Below are 24,906 nucleotides of genomic sequence, written 5' to 3'. Positions count from 1 at the left end.
CTGGCTTCGCTGAGGTAGGAGGCAAGTAAATAAGAGTGAGATTTTGGGCTAGATATAGTGGCTCATGCCTGTAATCCCAACACTTTCGGAGGCTGAGATGGGTGGATCACCCAGAGGTCAGAAGTTAGAGACCAGCCTGGCCAACATGGTGAAAAACTCTACTAAAAATACAACATTAGCCGGGTGTGGTGGCATGTGCCTGTAGCTTCAGCTACTTGGGAAGCTGAGTTGGGAAAATCGCTTGAACCCAGGAGGCGGAGGTTGCAGTGAACTGAGATGGCACCACTGCACTCCAGCCTGGGCCACAGAGCAAGACTCAGTCTCAAAAAAAAAAAAAAAAAAAAAAAAAAAAAAAAAAAAAAAGCAAGATTTTAGAGGGCAGGTGAGACATTTTAATAATAATTTTTTCTTAAGTTGCCACAGCTTTGTCAAATATAGACAGAGCCAGCAAATAAAACACTGAGCTTACATTTGACAAAGTCAGCTGTTTTACTTAGAAAATGGGGGAAGGATACGAGGTGGGGGGATATACAACTCATGTGTTTAAAAAAGACCTAAAGGGAGCTACAAGGAGACAGACGTGTTTAAAGAAAATACAGGTTGCTCAGAAAACTTCACGGGTTTCACCTAATTCTGAAGACTCTGGCATAATGTTTTCAATTCCCCAGTTTAAACTGAGCTAAAAAACAATCTTCACGTTCAACTACAAAATTAATCACCAGTGATTGTGCCTGAAGAGAGGCATAATATAAGAAAAGTATGTGGGGCTGAGCACAGTGGCTTATGCCTATAATCCTAGCATTTTGGGAGGCTGAGGCAGGCAGATTACTTGAGGTCAGGAGTTTGAGACCAGCCTGGCCAACATGGCGAAAACCCACCTCTACTAAAAATACAAAAATTAGCCGGGCATGGTCATGCGAACCTGTAGTCCCAACTTTCAGGAGGCTGAGGCTTGAGTATCGCTTTAGTCCAGAGGTAGAGGTTGCAGTAAGCTGAGATTGTGCAACTGCACTCCAGTCTGGGTGACAGAGCGAGACACTGTCTCAAAAACAAAACAAAACAAACAAAAAAGTAGGTAGCATAAAGATAATGCTTTTCTAAATATATTTAGATACATACACGCACAAACACACTTTTTTTTTTTTTGAAGAATAGGATGGAAAGAGTTACTTCGGCCTTTGATACGTTTCAGCTCTAGTAATTGGAAACAATTTTTTGCGCCCCAGAGTGACACTATTAGCTAATAAAATAGTACCATCTGCGTTTTTCAGGACATCCTCTCTGGAAGTAGCCTTCAATTGACGTCCTTTCTTTATCTTAATTTTACAGTTATAGCAAAACATATTCTTTCAGAATAACTTGGCTGTTTTCCTATTTAGGGTTGTCTTTCTGCCTGGATCTCCAAAGGGACTTAGAATCAGTTCAAAAATTGAGGCATAAAAAAAAAAAATCGAGGCATCAAAGGTCCTTTGGGGACTACAGAGGGGGAGGAACTGACTCCCCACTCGCACAGGATCACAACGTTGGACCTGACATGGTATCAAGCCACTTACAAGGGGTGCAGCACACCCCTGTCTAGGGCTGGGTGTGAGGGTTCAGGGCAGAGCTGCAGTCATGGCAAATGTCCCTGTTCAACTCCAGCTGAGAAAGGCCCAGAAGTCTGCGTGGGGCAGGGTGGCTGAGTCTGACCTGTCTATCCCCCATGAGTGAAGCGCTCTCTCTTCTACTTTTCTGAGAAGCCCATAGGTTTCCCCCAGGGGCTTAGCACAGACCGCCCTTTGCTGGTCAGAGGAACCAGGTAGCTATTCTCTCACAGCAACACAAACAAGCTTGCCCTTTCCGCTCCGCCTTTCTCCGGAGGAGAAAGACCACTCCGTTGACAATGTGCCATTTTCTGTTCAATTCATCATGTTTACTTCTTTATTGTGATTCATGTCTGAGTTTCTTTTGAATCAAATTATTGCATCTCCCTGGTGAGAGGTGCCATATGACTATGACTAGTTAGAACAAAATCAAATAAAAAATCTGCACTGAGCTCTGCTCCATCTCATCCCCACCGCACGGTCTGCTCTTGTTTGGACACACTTCTGTCAGCTGCTTGATCAGTAATGAATCCTTCTGTGTTTAGGCCAATTTTGAGACACCACTGTCTTGAAAACAATAAAGAAGAATTGGTTGAAACCTGTTCAGCAGAGAGAACATCACTACTTCAAAAATATTTTACAACGTCAATGACTGGCATTTCCTGATATACACAGATTGAAGAAGACCTGAAAGCTGATGTGATGATTACAGTCACAGCGACTACCAGAGCCATTCTTTAGATTTATCCCCAAAGATGCTTCAGTACTGAAGTAATTCACTGCTTCAAGAAGTCTTGAAGCCAAGCATTCCACAGGATTTTTGAATACCAGGAACTTTTAAAGAAAACACACATTCCCTTTCTCCTTCACTTTTTTGGGGTACTACCTTTTAAGCAATTGCCTGTATGCCTCATACAAATAATATTTTAAAACTGAGCTGTTCAGACTAAATGCTCTCCATCCAAGTACACGAATGAGACTCGGGCTATTTGAGTCTTTCTTCTCTTTTACTGCTTCTAAAATGACGTCCAAACCCCTCAGTGTGACACAGGAGGTGCTTTTGGTGATGGGAGCCCTGACCATCCTCATCCATCCACAGAGCAGCCCTCCTGGGACTCAGGCATATAGCTCTCCTGCCATTTCCCCAGAAAACCCCATTCTCCTGCTTTTGGGTCTACCTGGACTGCTACCCTCTTTCACCTTCTCCTGGTCAACTCCCACTCATCTTCCAGGAGAGAAGTCATCCTTGCTCTTGGCTGGCTCAGGTGACCCCACTGGCCTTCAGAGGATGCTTGCGCATCTCTCTTAGAGGGTGCAGGGTTTGATTGGACAAACTGTAGTCATTACCCAGCTGCCTTCTCCTGCCCTGTCAGCCTCCCCGTCAGGCACAGGGAGGAGCAGCTCTCCTGTGTATCCCTGGTGCCACGTGCAGCGTATGATTGGTAAAACTGAACTCTTCCCCAAATCCTACCTTGCCGAAGACACCAACGCAGCAACCAATAACTTGTCAGGAGGATTATGCAGTCTAGAGTTATAGTATTCCTCAGGACTCTCCAACTTACATAGGGAAATACTATTACAGCAATAATACATGACAGCATATATTTTTAAAAATTTATTTTCTCAGTTCTTAAACTCTTAATCCATACAGTCTAGTCTATCTGTTTGTAAGTTACTTGTTAACGGGAATTTCTGATGATATATGGTACATGGTAAGAAAATTATCCAGCCCTGGAGATGAAGCAAAAGTCTAACCCCTGTCCTAACATGTGGCTCACTCTGTCCTCAGACTGCTATGCACAAGAGATGAGAGTTTTACTGAAACCTCAGCATAACAAAGTTTCCCTGTAAAGAACATGGTGTGAACTTCTGCTCTTGGATCTTATTATACATTAGTATTTTTTTTCTTCTACTAGCTAACACTTCAAATGAACACTTACTATATGCCAGATATAATTCTAGCACCTACATTAAAATGATTTACTCCTCACAACAACCTTTTGAGATTGATACCATCATTATTTTATTTATAGATTTGGAAACTGAGGCCCAGAGAGGTTAGATGACTTGCCCAAGGTCACACACCTAAGCAGCAGAGCTGGGTTTGAATGCAGGCAGTGTGGTGCCAGAGCCTGTGTTCCAAACCACAGCCTCTCGGTATCTGTTGGGTGGGATGGCCTCTCTGAGTAGCACAGAGACTCCCATTACACCAGTTAGCACTCAACACTCTTGACTCTGGGCATGTGTTAATGAAAAGGATGCAGACTTTACAGCGGGACGGAAAGAGGTCTGTTTTGTTAGAGGTCTTAACACTAAATGAATTTCAAAAAAATAACTGTTTAAGGATTTTCCAGATTCTCATGAGAGTAACACCTCCCTGGGGTTAGAGAAAGTGGGACATATGAGGACCTGCAGTCTGGGACCTTCCACTCCACCACCAGTTCCCAGAAGCCTGGCGGTGCCTCCATCAAGACCAGTTCCCAGAAGCCTGGCAGTGCCTCCATCAAGACCAGAGCATGTCACTCCATGACACACGCTTCTTAGGGCCGTCCCCTTCTCCCTGCAGCCATGGCACAGGCACACCTGCCCACCATCACCACTCCTCACTTCCCTGTCATCTGCCCCACTAGACGACAACATCAGCATCCCTCCAGGAGGGCGGCACGAGGGGCACAGCACTCAGTGACGGGATTACTCCTAACAGAACTGCTCGTTTCATACTCCTCCCAATAGTTCCTTCCCATCTGTTCCTGATTTCATCTCTAGTATATGTGTTTTGTTCATTATTTCCTTTCCTTCTTTTTTCTTATATTAACAATGGCTTTAGGGTTTAAAAGTATTCACTTTTTAGCAGTCCGCTCTGATCACAGAATAGCTGAAATGAGAAAAGTTCTCTGCAAAGTAGTTAATGAATACAACATTTTATTTTGGCAACTAAATTAGTTGTCAGTCAGAATATGGTTAAAATTAGTATGCAATATTTCAGTTTATACTTATAAATCATATTTATTCAGAAGATCTGAATGGGAAACATTTTCTACATCTTTCAAATATGCACAAATATTTGAAAGATATGCATCTTTCAAATATAGCATGTTATAGGAAGTAGGTATTTTTAAACAGTTCATGAAAAATTGGGCTCAGGTTATTTCATGAATTGTTATTTGAGCCTAAAACTAATCTCTTTGACATTAACATCTTTAATAAACATTTCAGCAATATCTGCAGCATTCAGAATATGGGATAGAACTTAGACGTCATCCCTATTCATTACGCTTATATTTTCTCAATAACCTAATTTTGTCTTTCATACGATATTAAGCTTTTGGAAGTCTTACTCTTAATCCTATTAATTCCTAAGCTAGACTTTAAAAGTGCATGAGGAAATATGCAAAGGCAGTCAATTTCACCGAATTTACACACTGAATTGCTAAAGATGAATCTAGGAATTTCAGGGTTGCTAAAATGCAGAACTTCAACCGAAAATATTTTCTGGACATCAACGAAACTCTGGGGCATGGTCTGGATGGGATTCTTTGGCTTCACAGCCTTCTGAACTGAGGTCATTGGTAATATACCAGGATGCACATGTTAGCAGGGCAAAGTGTGTCTATGTCTGCTTTGGACCAAAGCCTTATTCCTAAAAGAAGTGTAGCACTGGCTCAGCCAACAGTGGTACCATGTGTTGCTTTGACTGCTGTAATGAATCTTTGATGATCAAGCTTGGAAAGAGAGCTAAACTCAAGACAATGCAGTAGCTGGGGCATAAAATGAAGTGATGTTGAGTGTGCCCCCAAGAAGAGAAGAAACAGAGTTTGAAACTCACAGACTATCCAGGTGGTAGAAACAGATTTCAAAAATACTCTCATTCCAGACAAGATGTCTCCCAACTCTGAGCTAGTTAGGTGAATATGAGACCAGAACCACATTCTAAGGTTTACAAAAATCACCTGTCTACATAATCCTATTTTCACTCTGAGTAAGCATGCTACTTTATCTTCATCAATGACTGCGGACTGATTTTAATAACATAAAAAAGCAATCCAACTTTCCTGTCCTGCTTCCTGTGCCCCACACCACCCACTCAAGGGATGGCATGCTTCTTTGAATTAGACTTCTTCGATCAATTAATTCTCTTCAGTTCTTGAATGACCTTCCAACAGAATTAACTAATAGCATAGGGTGTGAAAGGGGTAAGCCCTATATTTTATATATTCGGAGAATATCATTGTTCCCAGAAATGTCCCTGACAGCTGCCCACACAAGAGCCCAAGACAGTGGCATGCTCTCTGGGCTGGCTGGACAGTAATAGCTGTCACTGCCATGACAATAGCCAGTCCCTGTACTGCTGTCTGATCTCCACCACATGACATTGCTGGTTGGTCTATAATTGCTTTAAGTTGGACAGTTTCTTCCTGAGATAATGACTACAAAATCATTAGGATTTAATATCATAATTACAGGAAAAGTCAAGGAAGGTGATCGAGAATGGGGAGGGAGACATGAACTAAAACTTAATTCTGAGAGAGGGAAGAAGAAAAAAAGAGAAAAAAACAGGATGGGGAGGGGAAGAGACCCTGGTAAATTTGTTTTCATTGTATATTTGTGCAGAATAAGGTAAAAGGCAAAGCATTCTTCCTTTTTCCATGTAATACATGTGAACTTGGTAATAAGTTTTACTATCAGATGAAAGTGGATCCACGGATAAAATACAGTCGGCCTCGATATCCTAGGGTTCTGCATCTGCATAGTCAATCAAATGCGGATTGAAAAGAATATATATAATATCCTTGGGATGCAAAACCCATGGATCTGGAGGACTGGTTTTTTGGATTCTCAGGTTCCACAGGGCTCACTCCGGGACTTGGACATATGCTGGGTCCTGGAACCAATCCCCTAGAATACCGAGGGACAACCGTACTTCGTCTTTTTCTGGCATTTCTCAGGGCTGGGGAGTTCCTTTGGCTTTCTGATTGAGTTGGGAGCATAGTATCTGGCATGGAGTCCAAGAAGGAAGGGGAAAGCCCTGGCACAGAGCTGGTGCTCACCTCGTATTCCTCCTTGAAGCCGTAGCCCTCGGCACACTTCATCTGTGTGATGTGCTGAAGGAGGTCTGCCACCCGGATGGCGGGGTGGAGCTGCCCGGTCTGATAGGGCACGTCGGCCGGCTCCCGCTTCTTGTAAGTATGGGACTGCACCAAGCTGCTGGTATCGCTGGCCATCGTGTGGGTTTCATCTAGGAAAAGAAGGCCAGGGAGAAAATGAGGGAGAGCCAGGGAGCTATGTCGGCATCACTGAGAATGCTAAGAAGCTGGCTCCTGGCATCCCCTCACCTAGGGCTGTAAAATTCCCTATGATGGCTCAGCAAAAAAGAAAAGTTAAATGTTTAGAAATTTACATGGGGTTGGCAATACTCATAGGAATGCGCAGAAATCTTTCTTTTACAAAGCAGTCCAAACGATATATTGCTTTCACAAAGCTAATTGAGAAGAGCCCTTTAGCCTTCCAGTGCTAAAGTTTGTTAAAGTTTCAACCTGAAACTTCATCAAGACCTGGTGCAAAACCAGCCTTGTATTCTTTGAAACGTTAGTTCAGTAGTTCGTATGATGACATAAATAAACTCTGCACAAATGTTCTGTGAGCAAAATAAAAGTGCACAAAATGGTGTGGCTTATAAAGCTAGCAATGGAAATGTGGACTTAATACATGAAATCAAAGAAGAGTGGAAAAATAAAAGGGAACCTGGTGGGGATAACGTTTTGATGAATCACTTTGCATGCTCTGGTATCAGAAAGCTTGACAAAATGTTGTGGACCAACACATCACACATGGAATGTTCTACAAAGGCAAACATGCACGCCAGCACAGAGCAGCACCAGCTGGCTTCGTCAGAATCTACCAGTAAGACACACACTCCCACTCCCTCCACAACTCTTCCATGGGGCGAATCGGGGAACTTACCATTTATTGGCACTTTTAAGAAGATACATATCAGGAGAAAAAAGGAGGAGAAAAAGGAAACAGGGCATAAGCAATAGTACTGCGTGCATAATTACAGGTAGTTTTATTTTATGCTCTAACTTTCCAGTTAAGTTTTCTATTCAGAGGTGGTCAGAGGGCGAAGCCTCAATTCTTCCATCACGTTAGGATGGAAGCATTGAATTTAAGTACTCAATAACAAAAAGGAGGTTAAAATTAGCATCATAATTGCTTTTCATCCCCCACGAACCAAGTAATGTCTAAATAAGTCTTATTTGTATTCAACACAATTTCTCATTTAAATTTCTTGAACAAGTCAACCAAATTGTACTATAAAATTAATGTCAAAATTTGGTCAAATAAGCCTAAAGAGGCTCTATTTTAATGGATGCCTACTAGAAAATTAGGTTAATGAACTGCAGAAATGGTACCTATTAAAAATGTCTTATGCAGGGAAATGCTATTAGATTAAGAATTCCATATTCTACAGGTTAACTCATTATAATGCTGAATCCCTTTAGCAGTTTTATGATTGAGGATGGGTGTTGTCAAAATATAATGCTAAAGTCACTTAAAATGAGAATGTTATATAAAACATATAAAAGATATATTCAAGTTTTAAAAGTTACCAGATTGTATATCAATAGGGAATTCAGCTATAGTTATTCATATGTTATTTATTTTTTACTGAGAAGTTCAGCTCTGAAGAAAATTTAGTCCAAGGGTGCTTGATTAGCAGGGCCTGGTTTTGAAACCTCACTTCTATCTGCATCGCAAAGCACCTGGGGATGCATGGTATGAAAGGTGGTACACAAGTGTGTAGCTATGTTGCTGTTGCTGAAATGGCACCTGGATCACTACAACGTGGCTAAAGACACAAAGACAAAATAAAAAAGGGTGGTAAGTTGATTTTATGATTTTTGTTTCATTTGGATTTGCTTTGAAATTTAGCAATTCATATGTTCCCATTTTAACAGTTACAAATAAACCTGGAAATTTTCACATCAGATTTGCTTGCTGGCAACTGCCAAGCTTTATAAACTGGGATACAGGAACCCTGCTGAAGTACTGAATCTCTTGAGCTTTGAGCTACTCCAGCAGCAAGTTCTGTTCTTTATACTAAAATAAATGGAACATTAATTAGTTTCCCCTCTGTGCCTCTCTCGTTCTCTCAGTTTTGTATCTTATGGGATGAACATAATTAACATGCCCTCCATGGTGGGTTGACCTTCTAAACTTCCCATAAATGATTTGGGTCCTTCACGTGGACACGCTAGCATCCTAGCAATGCTCTGATCCCAGGGCTACGTATTCTTGGAAGTTTTAGATCCACAGAGCTACAACCACTGTCACTGTTGTATGTAATGATCCTGTGCTGCGTTATGCCATCTTGGCCTCATTACTAGCGTGGAACACATCTTGAAGCATTTAAACACTACCAAGTCCCTGAAAGAAGAGCCCTATTATCTAGTACATGCATATGGAAGAGGGAATAGAAGGCTTCTTGTGTGCTGCTATGAAATCGGGTCACTTATACTACTAGATATTCTTGATTCCACTAAAATTAGTAATTTTCTCTAACTTAAAAAAGAATTATTATTGATAAAATATATTATTGGTCATTAATTTCCTTTATGTGTTTAAAAATTACCCATCAACAATTTTTTTTTCTATATTTTTTTTAGAGACAGGGTCTTTCTTCATCCTCCAGGTTGGAGGGCAGTGGCTCTGTCATAGCTTACTGCAGCCCCAAACTCCTGGGCTCCAGCAATCCTCCTGCTTCAGCCTCTTGAGTAGCTGGGAATACAGATGCATTCCACCATGCCGGCTAATTTTTTATGATTATTATTTTTTGAAGAGATGGGGGTCTCCCTATGTTGTCGAGGCTGGCCTTGAACTCCTGGCATCAAGTGACCTTCCCGCGTTGGCCTCCCAAAGTGCTGGGATTACATGCTTGCACCATAGTGTCCAGCCTCAACATTTTTTTAAAATTAAAAATAATGCAGAAGACCACATTAGAAATAAAGCTTCTCACTAATAGTTCTGATGGTTTTCTAAGAACTGAAAATTAATTCTACCTATATTCTTTATGAATTATCTTGAATTTTTAACAAACTAGCTGGAAAACCTTATGTTGAAACGGATGCAATATTTTTGAGGTAGGGTAGGTTGTATCTGTCTTGTCTATCCATCCATCCATCCAGTCAGTCAGCCAGCTATCCATCCATCCATTTAATCATCTATATTTTTACAAGCAAATGAAATAAAGATATACTCCAGCTCTATACATTAGGGATGGGCACCTTAGCACGAGAAAGGTAAAGCTGAAGGTGCTAGAGAATTTAATTGTGCTGAGCTCTGACTCACAGCAAAACATTTCTTCTTGTCTTTGCGTAAATTATAACTGCTACTATCCCCCAAAGCTGCCAGAGTAGATATGTATCTTATATTCTTCCCTGGTTTCAAGTGCTAACCTCACCAATCCTTATTACTCAATATGTAGATTCACATTTGCACCAAGTAACATGTAAGGAATGCAGTTCCCAAGTACCGCCATTTGGTATCTATATAAGCTATACATGATAACAGTTATTGGTCTATCAGGGTGACTTATTTTTTACAATGCGCATCATTTTTGCTACTTGAATTGTCTGTCCAAGTGATTCCCTTTCAGTAAAGAAACCTAATCAACTTTAAAAGATGTAATTAATGTTCATAATAACAAAGCAGCGACTTTAAAGAATATTTGTTTAATAAGCTTATCTTAATCCTGCTGTGAAATCTGAACATTTTCTTCCTTCTGACAATGCACATCTTAGTCCTCCCCACTCACAGCTCCCCCAAGGTCAGAAAATCTACTAGAGGAACCTCAGAATGAATGCCACAGCACATAAAGAAATCGCAAATCTTCGCCTATCAAAAGATTCTGCAAATGCCATTTGCATGTAGATTACATTGTTCTGGTGCCTAAGATTAGCCTGTGCCCCTCACTTATGAAAGGAATAAAATGCAGTTTTCTTTCCCTTTTAATTGGTATTAAAAGTGTGTGTGTGGGGAGGGTTTAGTGGGCTTTGTTAGCCCTCCGAATGATGCCAAATTTAAAAACTCTGTTTTATATCCATTCTTAAACTTCTTAATTCATTTTTTCCATAGGCAACAAACTTACTTAAGCCCACAGAACACCACTAGGAAAATAAAAATTACCTTCTATACAAAAATCGTAACAACTTAGAGAAAAGAGAAGCAGAGGGGGAAAAAATTATGTTGCAAAGATATAAACCCTTGTCAAGTGAACTAGGAAGGAGAAGTTGAACAATTGAGGATGGAACTCTTGCTACAATGAATTGTTATATACCTTGAAGTCGTTTTTGTTGTGCTCCTTTTCGGAAAGGTTAGTAGTAGAAAGAGAACACAGCCGTGATACACTCGGGTTATTTATGCGTCTCAAATGCAACAGCAGCTCATGCTTGTTTGGTTACCACAGCCAGGCAATGCCATTTTTCTCCTCGCCCTTCTTATATTGGACAAACGGGATTTTTTTCTGTAACCCCCTGCTGGGAATATTTCATACTTTAAATGCATTCTGCCCCACCGGGTTAACATCTTAGTTCACTCCTAGTGGCATCTGACACATAATAAACCGTATGATTATAAGTGCCATCTTGTCATTTTGCTGTTCAGATCATCAGCTCCTTTGAAATTCCGCTGTGTGACAGACACTTTGGAAGCTGGGGGGGGGGGCGGGTACCCTGAGTGGCACTGAGGATGAGTAGGGGGCCAAAATTCCATTGTGATCATCTTTCTGCATAACATTTGGCATAATTAGAAAAATGCTATTTTTAAAATTGAAGTTTTTAGTGCTTTGCAATAAGTGAAAATAATGAGAAGCTATTTTCACTTTTATGACTATCACATTAGACAGAATTCAGCTCTTGGAAAGTACACAGCTGAGTGGTGACACCTTGTTTTTTCCCCTGGGATCAGACCTAACTTTAAGTTCTGAACACAGAAGGGGAGAATACTGGAGCTGAGAGTGTTCATTTGAAGCCGTCGGTATCATCCCCAAAACACATGCAGCAAACCCCTCATTAATGGTGACTGTTTAGAGAAGTCTTTTCTTCCTTTAACTCCATGACCCAGGCCACCCACCTCCCCCGTGTAGTGCTTATGATCACTGCATTATACAGAATTAAAACTCCAATCTCCTACAGAGTGGTCACTGACTTTCTAAATTACTCCTGCAATAAACTGTGGTAAAGGGAAATGTTCTCACCTAAAATTGCAGTTGGCACAAATGGGTCTGTCATACACCGTAAGCAGGTCAATGCAGAGAAAGTAAAAAGAGAAAGAACAGTAAATGATTGATGAATGCCCACCCCTGTTTTCCGCATAGAAAGCTGTAGAAAAGCATTAGGTTACAACATCTCAAACACAGTAAGCCCCTCAAGCACCAGGGATAGCAGAGAGAGGGCGGAGTGAATCTGACTGCTGAGGAGAGAGCACAGAGGAGACAATGGAAAAATCTGTTACCTGGGTAATAGGAATTAGGCACCGACGTGCTCAGTGTATTTGTTTTCATTGTGAAGGATGATGGTGAAGACACAGCTGTAAACAAAAGAGAGGCTGGTCAGGGGCAGCAGACAGGTAACACACTCTGAACACACAATGCTCTGAGACCACCCATGGTGACTCCATGCTAGCTAGGGTGACTCTGGGACTCACTGATGTCTATGTGGGAAATATCATCATTCCCAGATGTTTCTCAGTACTTACTTGTCCTTTAGAAGACAAGCAACCTTTTGCAACTTAAAGACTTTTCTTACCCCACAAATAAAGAGAAAGCCCACAACCACAGCCACCATTTTGGATAGAGAAATTCATCAGACTTCTGTTTTGACTTCTGCCCTTTGCTTATAGAAATCTGCTCTCAGGCCAAGCTGAATTTTACAAGTAAAAGTAGAAGAATGTGTCTACACATGGCTTTTGGAGACTATTCCCAATGTTAATGTTCCCGTAGTGTGCTAAATTCTCTCCTTGCTCATATTTGGATATGCAGAGAACACTCCACAATGCTTTATGAAAAATAAAGGTGGTGCTCCATGCGTGTTCCTTAGTCTTTTAAATCCCTACAAAAATGCTTTTCTTTAAAATATTCCTCTGAAACATTCAAGACTGAATTATTGCACCTCCTCTTCCTCCCTTTTATCAAGCAGGACAGTCAATCCCATCCAATTTATCTGATTTCATTAAAAATGGATATTTCCTATTTTTAAGAGACATTTTAAAACTCTCTTCATGGCTGACAGAGCCTTGATAGAATAAATGCTTTTTTAAGTAAAAAAAAAATCCTCTTCAAATGTATTAACTGATTAGTGTTTTTAAAACAGTTTAATTTCATTAAAGTATAAAGACTTGAAAGTTGCTCAAGGTGGTTAAACTTAAGTCTAAATCGTAACTCCTCTGATGTAGTTACATGATCTATTTGATGCTGAGTTCCTGATCAGGACACTAAAACACAGTTATACCATTATATTTATGGGAAGCATGACCAAATCCCTGTGCATACTGGGTAATTATTCCGATGACATATTAACATATTTTAACTCTCCAGGAGCAGTCCATTTAGGACAGTGCATTTACCTGTGTTTATATTTTTAAAGTGTAGAATCAGTACATGACAGAACAAAGACCAGAACTCAGGCTGCCTGCCATTTTACAGGTATTTTTATAAAATAGAAATGTATCATACTTATGATGCATGTTTATGGTAAGAAGCCTGGAAAAAGAGCACAATGGATGAAAGTAAGAATGAAAAAAATGAGTATCAATAAAATATGCCAGGGTCAGTGAGAATAAAGCCTTTTTATTACCTGCAGACATTTTTATGTGGTTGGTAAAGATGTGCACAGCAGATATAAAATAACTGTGTTTATTTTCACCTTCCAGTTAAAATATTTTAAAAATACTTTCATCTTCTAGCATAAAAATTAAACCCATTCCCACTGTCTGTATCTATTTTCCCCTTTTTACAGCATATTAAAGCAGATAGTGCAACTCATACTTGCTTTGCTGGAGAGATTAATCCCCACTCTCAAAACTGTGGTCATGTTTATTTTTAAATTCTCCTATTTCATTTTTCCCCTTGTCTCATTTCTAAAAACTGCTCACTTCACAACTTCCAGCACTTTCTCCCAACCCCGAAAGATCTCATGCATACCCATACTTGTCATAGGTGTGGTGCTGGCAGCCTGGTGGTCTAAGGAACATCTTTCCTGAAGTTTTCCTCCCCAGAAACTGCTGTCTTACTTCAAAGACATTAAGAGAGTATTACGATATCTACCTCTAGGGTTGCTCCCGACAGATGAGAACTGATGAGATCTTATTGCTTAGAGTGGGAGGAAAATGGAAAGTCTACTGCTGTGTTCCTTCTGTTGGCTTTACTGAAGGGAGGCAAAAAATAACGTCTAATAGCCAATCAGCTGTGGAAGCTCCACTGGCCTCTGTGGCAGTCCTCTGTACATGAACATTTTTGGATTTCCACACATACATTCACTTTCAAAAACGTAACTGCCAAATTAAACTTCCTGTCCAGAAGTGAATATTCTCTGCTGTTCAAACTTCAAACACCTAGAACAACTAAAGAAGATTCTTGCTTTTGGGGTGAGTGATTCCAAGTAAATTGATTCTTGAGGAATTTTACCATGAAATAGAAGATTTGGAACATTAATGAGTTATACTGGAAAATGAGGACGTATCTGTGTGGTCCCTTTCTAGGAACACCTGCTACTACAAACATTCTAATCCTGCGTGTGGTCAAAAGGGCTTCTCCAGTTCCGGCCCACAACAAATACATTATAGGTTGCTTTCTTATGGCAGTTGAATAAATTATACGTATGTATTTTTAAATGAAAAACATAATATCTGCTACAAAAAAGCAGAGAGAATTCTATGAAAAAATGGGAAGGAGCTTGGGTACACTGAGACCCCACAGCTTCTACTGCCTGCACTGAAAATGACAAGAAACGGTAAAGAAAGAAGGCCAAGGATGAAAGCAACACTGCTGCCCTGCCCATTGGTGCCAAAGCAGCACCTGTGCGTGCTCCACTGGGCCATGTGTGCGTGTAGTACAAACTGATATAGGAGGATAACGTGGGACAACTGCAGCCACTACAAGCAGAAAAATATGAGACTGAATTCGGAGACCGAATTAGCAGTGTGTAGGAGAAACACAAAGCTCAGGGACAGGCACGTGCGTTGACCACACTGTGATCTGGAAGAGGAGTGGAAGGGAGCTGCAGTACCACACTGACCACAGTGGGTATCAGGACACAAGCCCACACTGTCCAAACTGCTCCTAGTCGCCCCACCCCAGATGCCACTTCTGTGCTCCTCACAGCCACAAGGCCCACCAGCCTTTATGAATATTATGACCATTTTCTGGTAACAGGAATAGCTACACTTTAATTCCATCCCCATGCTGACCAGAATCCTGGCTATGCAACTCAGGCCTGAGGCACAGATTTCACACAGTAAAGAAACCCCCGACCTTGAGCTCGCCAAAGTGTCCCCTAAACCACAGAGGAGCCTCCCTCTGGTCTCCAAGAAGATTACCAGGGACAAAGCAACTACTCCTTTTGTGCTTGATCTAATCAATCTAATTGCTAGTTTCCTAAAATAATGCCTTCTACCTGGATCACAGGTACGGGAAGGCAGTAGCTGAGGTTGGTTTACACACCTGGTGTGAAGTATAAGGCTTGTGAAGCTGAAATACGGTTTAATTAATTAATCACCACTAACAGCCCTATAATAAAGGCAGAACCTGTCAGCTAAACAAATAAACAATCAACTTGCTACTGCCATTTGATGAACTGTTTTTGTAACAGGCTTCCCGTGTGTAATTCCATAGCTGGAGAGTTTACAAATGGGATCTAAACAACAAGAAGGATGATGAGAAGCAGGTGCCTTCTTCCTCAAAAGAAGGAAATCTTGCAAAACCAAGGAGATGTATTAAAAGCCAAGAAGCATATACACTTACATCTCCCATTCAGATTGTGCGTGTCCATGAATGAGAAAGCCTCGTCGCAGTTTGTGCCCTGCTCGGCATAGCTCTTGTCCATTGAGTTCACCATCACGGTCATCTCCTGTCGGGTGCTGCTCATCGTCTCTTTCCGCTTCTTGGCCAGTTTCCTTAGGATAAAGAATTCAATTATGTAGGCATGCATGTGAATGGGATACGGAGCTTTGGCATGTATACGGACAGATGTTCAGGAATAGCATCTACTGAATTAATCCTATTCATTCAGAGATGGATGTATGGTGCCTTATTTGTAGCAAGCGTTCTGCCACGCTGCAGACAGAGATGAAAGATAGGTACTGTCTATCCTCAAAAAACAAAACAAAACAAAAAACCCCAAACAACCAGAAAGATAAAACGCCACAGCCTAAAACATTGTGTCTCCTATTATAAGCTAGATTAAAATGATGCATGATTCTAGTACAACACAATCATAATCTGCTAATTGTTACACTCCTAGAGTTATTAAGTTTTTATGAAATCATTGTCAACATCATCATATACAGTGTCAAAGAGAAGACTCCCCTGAGTAAATATTTTCCAAGCAAACATGAAATAACAGATGAATCTCAAAGGCACATTGTTAAAACTAAAGAACAGAACTAGGGTGAGGAGTCAAGAATGTATAATTGGAGTATGTGCATACAGGGAGCAGAACCTTACACAAAGCCTACAAAGCTCAGAGAGCTCAGGCCACAGGAGGATAGAAGGGAAGGTACTGAATTCTCAAAAGGCTATTACCCTGTCCCAAATCCCAAATGAACCCAGATTAGTTCCCATCAAGCTTTGTCAACCCCCACAGAGCAGAAGGTTAAAAAACGTCGTGTTGCTGGGTTCCCTGGAAAGTTCAGCAGGAATGAGACTTCATTGTTCCCTCTTTCAGTGGAAGAGAATGAAAAAAAGGCAGAGAGATTTCCAATTCTTTTGGAGACATAGGTTAATCCTGGCCTCTGCATCCTGCTCACTGGCCACCAAAAACTCAACATCTAAAATTACTGACACCTGTACAAAAGCCGGAAGACCTTAAGGGAAACTAACATAAATAAACAGATAACACGAATTTTTATAGATCTTGCTACCAGACATTGTTTTATGTACCCAAGACAAAGAAGATTAGAATTAGAGACGCTTAAGGAGAAGGTATATAGTGAGAATGTTTAAGAACACCCACAGCACCATAATACCAAAAATACTATGCTCTAAAATATTCTAATTGTGCCCAAGCACCTAACAGCATCTACGAAAGAAAACTGCACCTCCTTCTAGTAAATCATCTTGACACTGATTGACCTAGGATACAGAATTTAAAATGAGCCACATAATCAAAATCACACCCATATTAGGTGATTGCTAATGCAATGTAAGGCAGTGACAACATAAGACCATATGGATAATCTTTATTATCATTTCTAAATGACACATAATCCAAATGCTTTCTTGCCTGTAGTTACAATAATATTTTAATTTCATACTTTGAAGGCAGAAGGGTTTCATTAATAAGTTGCCTTTTTATTGCTAAAAGTTGTTGGAAAAAAGATACATTTTTAAACAGAAAAAATGAAAATCACCTATAACATCTCTGACAGTGTTAAAGTTACAAAGATTTTGAAGGGCGAGCCAGCGTGACTCCTCTGGGCACTGACACCCCCCTCTCTTGCCTCGTGGGGATCATGATCATCCCTTCTAGAGCCTCTCTCCTCCAAGCTAGCCATGCTAGTTGAGCCTGGATGTTCTCAACACATGTTCTGGACAGGGGCAGCACCGGACTCCGACTCCATAGCTGCACTTACAATAATACATTTTCTCTTCACTTCTGAATCTGCCAGATCACTGGAAAAACATTCTCAGGCCAGGTCTCCTCAGGAACACTCAAGTGGAGGACTGAGAGAATTAGCTCCATAATTCAGGCAAAATGCCTTCTTTTTGCTTGAATTTCTTTGAATTGCTTTGGATTGATTTATGCCAGTAATTGCCTCAATATTCTTTTTTGTTCTGCCTATAAAAAGAAGCATTGTGAACTTTACTAGGTTTTCCTCTTTGCCTTTTCTTGCTTGAATTCCTCTAATCCTAAAGGTTAGGAAATGACAGGTACTGTGCTTCTTGTGTGGGTGGCTGGGAGGGATACATGTGCCAATAAAAGCTATGCTTGTACTGGGAAAAATCTTTCTCCTTTCTAATCCTCCACATGCATAAACTAATTTCAGTGATGTCACACTAATCACTTCATTGCTGATCTTTAAGTACAAAAGAAGCCCGTAAAGACTGTGAGAGAATGCTCAAATCAAACAAAGGTCCAGGCAGACACAGCAGCTTTAAGCTCATATCCACGGGACATACTGTATGTCTGTGAACCACCTTCTAAACCCAGTTCTCAATGTCTTCTGCAAGCCTTCATGCATTAACCCTACACATTAGACACCTTTTTACTTTCAGCAGATGTCACAAACACGAATGTCTCCCTGGGACCAGGCAAGTAATGTAAGTGGAGGAAGCCCGTGTAAGACAGTAAGGCGTTGTGGAGAGCTGGAGGGGAACAGTAACTCAGCTCCTGCACACTGATGCCCCAAGGAAGTCCAAGTCGTTTCAAGTTTCAGGAGAAACTAGACCAGACTTTATATCAACTCTTAATTTTCACGTGTCGTCAAATAATTCAAATTTAAAAATAAATCACTACATAGCCCAAATAAAACACGTTTGTGGGCAGTTTTGTTTTCCACCAATAACAGCACTTTGGAAATGCCATTGTATTGGAATTGAAGGAAGTTACAACTTACAATATAATTATCACCAAATTGCTTAATTTTTAATTTAAACTTTTAAATTTTTATTGAGACACTCTCATTTTGTCATCCCAGGCTGGAATGCAGTGGCACCATCTTGACTGACTGTAGTCTCCGCCTCCCAAGTTCAAGTGATTCTCATGCCTCAGCCTAACAAGTAGTTGGGACTACAGGCGTGAGCCACCACACTCAGCTAATTTTTTTGGTTTTTTTTGTTTTTGTTTTTTGTATTTTTAGTAGAGGCAGGGTTTCGCCATGTTGGCCAGGCTGGTCTCAAACTCCCGACCTCAGGTGATCCACTTGCCTCAGCCTCCCAAAGTGCTGGGATTATAGGCGTGAGCCACCATGCCTGGCCACCAAATTGTTTTCAAACATGCATCATCTGCCACCCCCAAATTCAATATGCTTTGAAAAAGTTTACTAGTGCCTAGTCAATGCTTTACACAAAGCTGTTGACACAGGGACAGAAAGTGAGCACGTGCTGTAGGAAAAATGATGCTGACAGACCTGCTCCATGCGGGCTGCCACACACTTTCAATTTATAAAAAATACAATATACGCAAAAGAGCCATAAAGTGAAGCACAATAAATCAACGTATGCCTGTACAGGTCAAATACCCTTGTCCATAACTACAGATGGCTGAAAAGGGTTATATCAAGAAAGAGACTCAGTTAGGACTGTGGATAAATAACAGTTTGTTTCTCTCTTTTTCTTTCTCCTTGTTTTGAGCCTCGTGTTTCAGATGCTACTTTTTTCAAGTGAAAACCTGGAACACTATCAGCTTTGTGAACTTAATGAAATAAAGTCTTTTGCGTAGGAAAACTACAGTTGAAACAATTTTCTTTGCAATCTTATGTAAGGACACAAGTAAATTTACTTTCCATTTTGATTTACAACAAATGGTTTGCCTAAAATATTTTAATTTCCAATATCCAAACCTGCACTGCATGAATCTCAAAGGCCCTTAGTAATTTAAATAAATTAAAGGTTGTTACCAATGTCTATAAACAGACCACAAAAAAATTACAGAAAGGACTTGGTGGTTTCTAGTCTGGCCTGAAAGAAGCTTAGAAGTCATAACTTTTTCCTAACAGTAAGTCAAAGCTGAAAAAACTGAAAATTAACAAATTTTCTTAGATGTGTTGGAGAACTGAGGTCACAGGACAAACCACTGCCCCTCAGATTGGAGAGACCAAAAGGTAAATACAGAGAATCACAACTTACTGGAGCTGAACTTCACGAGCAGAAACATCTGTGAGAGCCAGAACCTGGCCAGGAAAACCTAAACTGTAGCTGACAAACTGCTGGAGCTCAGTGTGGACATGTCTCAGAGGTAAAAACTCCGGGGGAGTAAGTTTCAAGGGGGCCCACACATTTTTCTGTGAGTTTTACCTCCAGGAACCCTACAAGGTTTTCACAGAGATTTGAGACAAATCCCCTCAGGCCGCCAGCAAGAAGCAGTGGAAAGCACTTTGAAATACGTCAGCACGTTTATTCTGTTCTTAACAAAGCCTGCTCTTAAGAGAAGCTATGTTTACCAGCACCTAACCTGCCAGAGTTTTGTCAGAGCCTAACTGACCTGGGGGAAGAAATACAACTCCAACCCACATTAGCCATCCTATTCCAACTAACGGTGGGGGAGAGGGATACTGAGAAGTATTTGTGAAGTCCACAGTCCAGAGGCACAGGTTCACTATAGACTAAGACCCAATCATATGACTGTAGAGCGCCTCCCCCACCCCCACACCTTACACCATTTTACTAAAGGCCTATTTACCACAGTTCCTGTTACTCAATACATCATGTATAGCTTCACGAAGAAAAACACAAAACAGTGCGAAGAGACACAGCAAACAACAGAACCAGACTCTGATATGGCAGAGGTGTTGGAATTAACAGAGTGGGAATTTAAAACAACTACGATTAGTACGCTAAGAGTGCTAATGTCTAACGAATAAAGTAGACAGCATGCAAGAACAGATAGGTAACATATAAATGTCAGATTACACGTGGCTCATGCCTATAATCCCAGCACTTTGGGAAGCAGAGGCAGGTGGATTGCTTGAGCTCAGAGGTTCCAGACCACCCTGGGCAACATGGTGAAACCCTGTCTCTACCAAAAATACAAAAATTAAACAGGCATGGTGGTGCATGCCTATAGTCCCAAGGACTCGGGAGGCTGAGCTGGGAGGATTGCTTGAGCTCAGGAGGCACAGGTTGCAGTGATCCAAGATTGCACCAATTCACTCTAGCTCGGGCAACATAGTGAGAACCCATCTAAAAAAAAAATAAATAAATCAATGAAAAGGTAGATTATCATATTAAAACACACAATTCGACTACATATGATCTACAATAAACGTATTTAAATATAAAGACACATAGATGGAGAAAAATGTACCATGCTAACACTAATCAACTGAAAGCTGGAATAAGCTACATTAAATTCAGACAGAGCAGACTTTAGAGCAAAAACAATTACCAGGGATAAAGAAAAGCATTACATAAGGATAAAAGGGTCAATTCTTCAAGAAGACATAAAATTTTTTAACGTGTATGCACCTATAACATAGTGTCAAAATATGTGAGGCAAAAGGTGATAGAATTGCAAAGAGAAATAGATGAATCCACATCTATAGTTGGAGACTTCAGCCCTTCTGTAGTAATGGACAGCTCAGCAAGCAGAAAATCAGTAAGGACATGGTTGAATTCAAGAGCACCCATCAATCAACTGGATATTACTGACATCTTAAGAATCCTTTATCTGCCAGCAGCAGAATACACATTATATTCAAGCTTGCAGGGTACATTCACCAGACAGACCGCATCATGAGCCATTAAACACAGCTTAACAAATTAAAAAGAACAGAAATCATACAATGTCTGCTGTTAGACCACAATGGAATTAAATTAGAAATCAGTAACATGAAAATGGCTGGAAAAATCCCTAATACTTGGAAGATAAAAGGTGCATTTTAAATAACACATAGGTCAAAAAAGAAATCTGAAGAGAAATTTTAAAAATATTTTGAACTAAATGAAAATTAAAATACAACATCAAAATTTGTGGTATGTAGCAAAAGAGGTGCTTAGAGTGAAATTTGTAGCACTGAATCCATATATTAGACAAAAAGAAACATCTAAAACCAATAATCTAAGCTCTCACCTAAGGAATCTAAAAAAAAAAGATAAAATTAAATCTAAAGGCAGAAGAAAACAAAAAAAAATTAGTGCAGAAATCAATGAAACAGAAACAGGAAATCAATAGAAAAAATAATTAACAAAACCAAAAACTTGTGGAAAGACTAGTAAAATTGATTCACCTCTAGCCAGGCTAAAAAAAAAAAAAAAAAAAAAAAAAAGAAGATACAGATTACTCATATTAGAAATGAAAGAGGGGACATTATTACAGATCCTACAGACGTTAAAAAGATAACAAAGAATATTATGAACAAATCTATACCTACAAATTTGATGACCTGGTTGAAATAGAGCAGTTCCTTGAAAGGTGTAATCTGCCAAAACTCACACAAGAAGAAACAGACAATCTCACTAGGCCTCTAGCTATTAAAAAATTGAGTGAATAATTAATAACTTATCAAAACATGAAGCACCAGGCTCAGATGGTTTCACTGTTAAATTCTACCAAATATTTAAGGCAATCATACCAGTTCTCTAACATGTCTCCCAGAACATAGAGAATACTTCCTAGCTCATTCTAAAAGGCCAGCATTTACCTAATACCAAAACCAAAGACATTACAAAAATAGAAAACTGCAAACCATAATTTCTCATGAAAACTGATGCAAAAATCTTCAACAGAGTATAGCAAACTGAATCCAACAACTTCTAAAAATATTTATACACCATGACCAAGTAGAATATATTTCAGGTATGGGAGGCTGGTTCAACATCTGAAACTCAAAAAATGCAATCTATCACATTGACAGGCTATGGAAGAAAAGTCAGATGGTCATATTAATAGATGGAGAAAAAGATTTGACAAAATCCAATACCTAGTCGTGATAAATGCTTTCAGCAAAGTAGGAATAGAGGGGAACTCCCCTCAACTTGATTAAAAAAAAGATCTACTATAGCTAGATTATACTATAAAACGCTATAGCTAACATTATACTTAATGTTGCGAAAATAAAAGATTTCCCACAAATATCAGGATCAAGGCAAGAATGTCCTCTCTCACCAATACTTTTCAATATTTTCTTGGAAGTCTCAGTTAACTAATGACATAAGACAAGAAAATGAAACAAAACATCAACAGGTTAAGAAGGAATGAATCAAACAGTCTTTGTTCACAGATGACATGATTGTTTGTGTAAAAAATCTGAAAGAACCAACAAAATAAGCTCCTAGTACTAACAAGCAAAAGTAGCAAGATTGCAGGATACAAGGTTAATATACAAAAGTCAATACTTTCATATATACCAGCAATGAGCAATTGTAATTTGATATTAAAAACATAATACCATTTACATTAGCATCTCCAAAAGTGAAATAATTAGGCATAAATGGAACAAATATATACAAAAACTCTATGAGGAAAACTGTAAAATTCTGATGAAAGAAATCAAAGAACTAAGTAAATGGAAGATTTAATATTGTCCACGTCAATTCTTCCCAAATTGATCTATAGATTCAGTGCAATCCTAATCAAAATTCTAGAAACTTATTTAGGGTTAATAACAAACTGATTCTATATGGAGAGGCAAAAGACCCAGAATAGCCGACACAATACTGATTAGAAAAAAGTTGGAAGATTGATACTACCTGACTTCCAGACTTACTATAAAGCTGTAATAATCAAGACAGGGTGGTATTGGTGAAATAAGAGACAAACAGATCACTGGGACAGAAGAGAGAGAACAGAAAGAAACCTACATAAATATGATCAACTGGCAAAGAAGCAAGGGTACTACAATGGACAACGAATGGTGGAGGAACAACTAGACATCCAAATGCAGAAAAATGAATCTAGACACAGGCCTTACACCCTTTACAAAAATCAACTCAAAATGGATTATAGACCTAAATGTGAAATGCAAAACTAAGAAACTCCTAGAAAATAACATAGGAGAAAATCAAGATGACCTTGGATAGGGCAATGACTTTTCAGATAAAATATTAAAGGGATGATCCATGAAAAAAAATTGGTAAGATAGACTTCTTTCAAATAAAAATTCCTGCTCTGTGAAAGACACTGTCAAGAGAGAAGCCACACACTTGGAGAAAATATTTGTAAAGACATATCTGGTAATGGACTGGTATCCATAATGTACAAATAACTCTTAAAACTGAACAAGAAGAACACAAACAACACGAGTAAAAATGGGCCGGAGACCCTGACGCCTCACCAAAGACGTACAGATAGCGATTGAGCATGTAAAAAGATGCTCTGCACCATATGTTATAAGGAAAATGCAAATTAGAACAAGATACCACCATACATCTGCTTAAGGCCAAAATCTAAAAAACATTGGCATCACCAACTGCTGGCAAGAATGTGGAGCAACAAGACTCCTCATTCATTGTTGGCAGGAATGCAAAAGGACATAGCCACTTCGAAAAACAGTTTGCGCCGGGCACAGGTGCTCACGCCTGTAATCCCAGCACTCTGGGAGGCCCAGGTGTGTAGTGAGCCGGCAAAGGGATTGTGACTAGCTCAGCATTCCACTGGAGGCTACACGATCAAACAGCAAACTGTTTACCATGAATGCAGGATGTGGACAAACTCAAAATGTGCCTGTTGCCAAAAGGTTTGCCATCACTTCCTGGTGCTGGGCTCCTTGAAGTTATCTCCTGAGACATCTAGTACCCACGGTTCGAGGAATGCAGTCTCACAAGCCTGCTGTGAACCAAATGGCCGACTGACAGTTACCTGACAACCACCAGCTCCTTGCTATCTCTTCTGCCTAATAAATATGGAGGGCTGTGTAAAGCTCAGGGCCCTGGTTCACTAGGAGCAAGGTGCCCCCTGACCCCTTCTTCCAAAATACTCTTTTGTCTTTGTCTCCTATTCCCACGTTCGTCCTCCTTTGTTCTGTCCAATATAGGGTCGTGGGGAGAGTCATAAAGGTGGGCGTATCATTTGAGGTCAGGAGTTTGAGACCAGCCTTGCCAACATGGTGAAACCCCATCTCTGCTACTTGTTACTTAGAAGGCTGAGGCAGGAGAATGGCTTGAGCCTGGGAGGCAGAGGTTGCAGTGAGTCAAGATCGCACCACTGCACTGTCCCTGGGTGACAGAGTGAGACTCCATCTCAAAAAAAAAAAAAAAAAAAAAAGAAAAGAAAAACAGTTTGGCAGTTTCCTACGACACTAACATACTCTTCCCATATGATCCAGCAGTTAAGCTCCTTGCTATTTACCCAAAGGATTTGAAAACTTGTGCTCACACAAAACTTCCATAGAGATGTTCATAGTAGCTTTATTCATAACTGACAATTTGGAAGAAACCAAGGTGTCTGTCCTTCAA

The 24,906-nt window shown here is 40.1% G+C and overlaps 1 protein-coding gene across 50 annotated transcripts in view; it reads right to left on the bottom strand.

The window, feature by feature from the left end:
- Positions 1-24,906, bottom strand: part of PTPRM (protein tyrosine phosphatase receptor type M) — an 829,686-nt gene that overhangs the window by 150,162 nt on the left and 654,618 nt on the right. For 14 of the 50 annotated variants that reach the window (XM_077975160.1, XM_015121553.3, XM_077975154.1 and 11 more), the window contains 4 exons: positions 15,598-15,749; positions 12,093-12,167; positions 11,836-11,862; positions 6,632-6,819 (listed from right to left, as the gene is read on the bottom strand). In XM_077975160.1, the coding sequence (XP_077831286.1) occupies positions 6,632-6,819; positions 11,836-11,862; positions 12,093-12,167; positions 15,598-15,749 (442 nt within the window). Of the gene's footprint in view, positions 1-6,631; positions 6,820-7,544; positions 7,557-11,835; positions 11,863-12,065; positions 12,168-15,597; positions 15,750-24,906 lie in introns of all 50 variants that reach the window. The other 36 variants (XM_077975155.1, XM_015121559.3, XM_015121561.3 and 33 more) reach the window with 4 other exon arrangements.

The sequence above is a fragment of the Macaca mulatta genome, chromosome 18, assembly GCF_049350105.2.
Source record: "Macaca mulatta isolate MMU2019108-1 chromosome 18, T2T-MMU8v2.0, whole genome shotgun sequence".
Lineage (NCBI taxonomy): Eukaryota > Metazoa > Chordata > Mammalia > Primates > Cercopithecidae > Macaca > Macaca mulatta.
The sequence above is the reverse complement of the archived record's forward strand: the minus strand, read 5'-3'. Positions and strand labels throughout refer to the sequence as shown.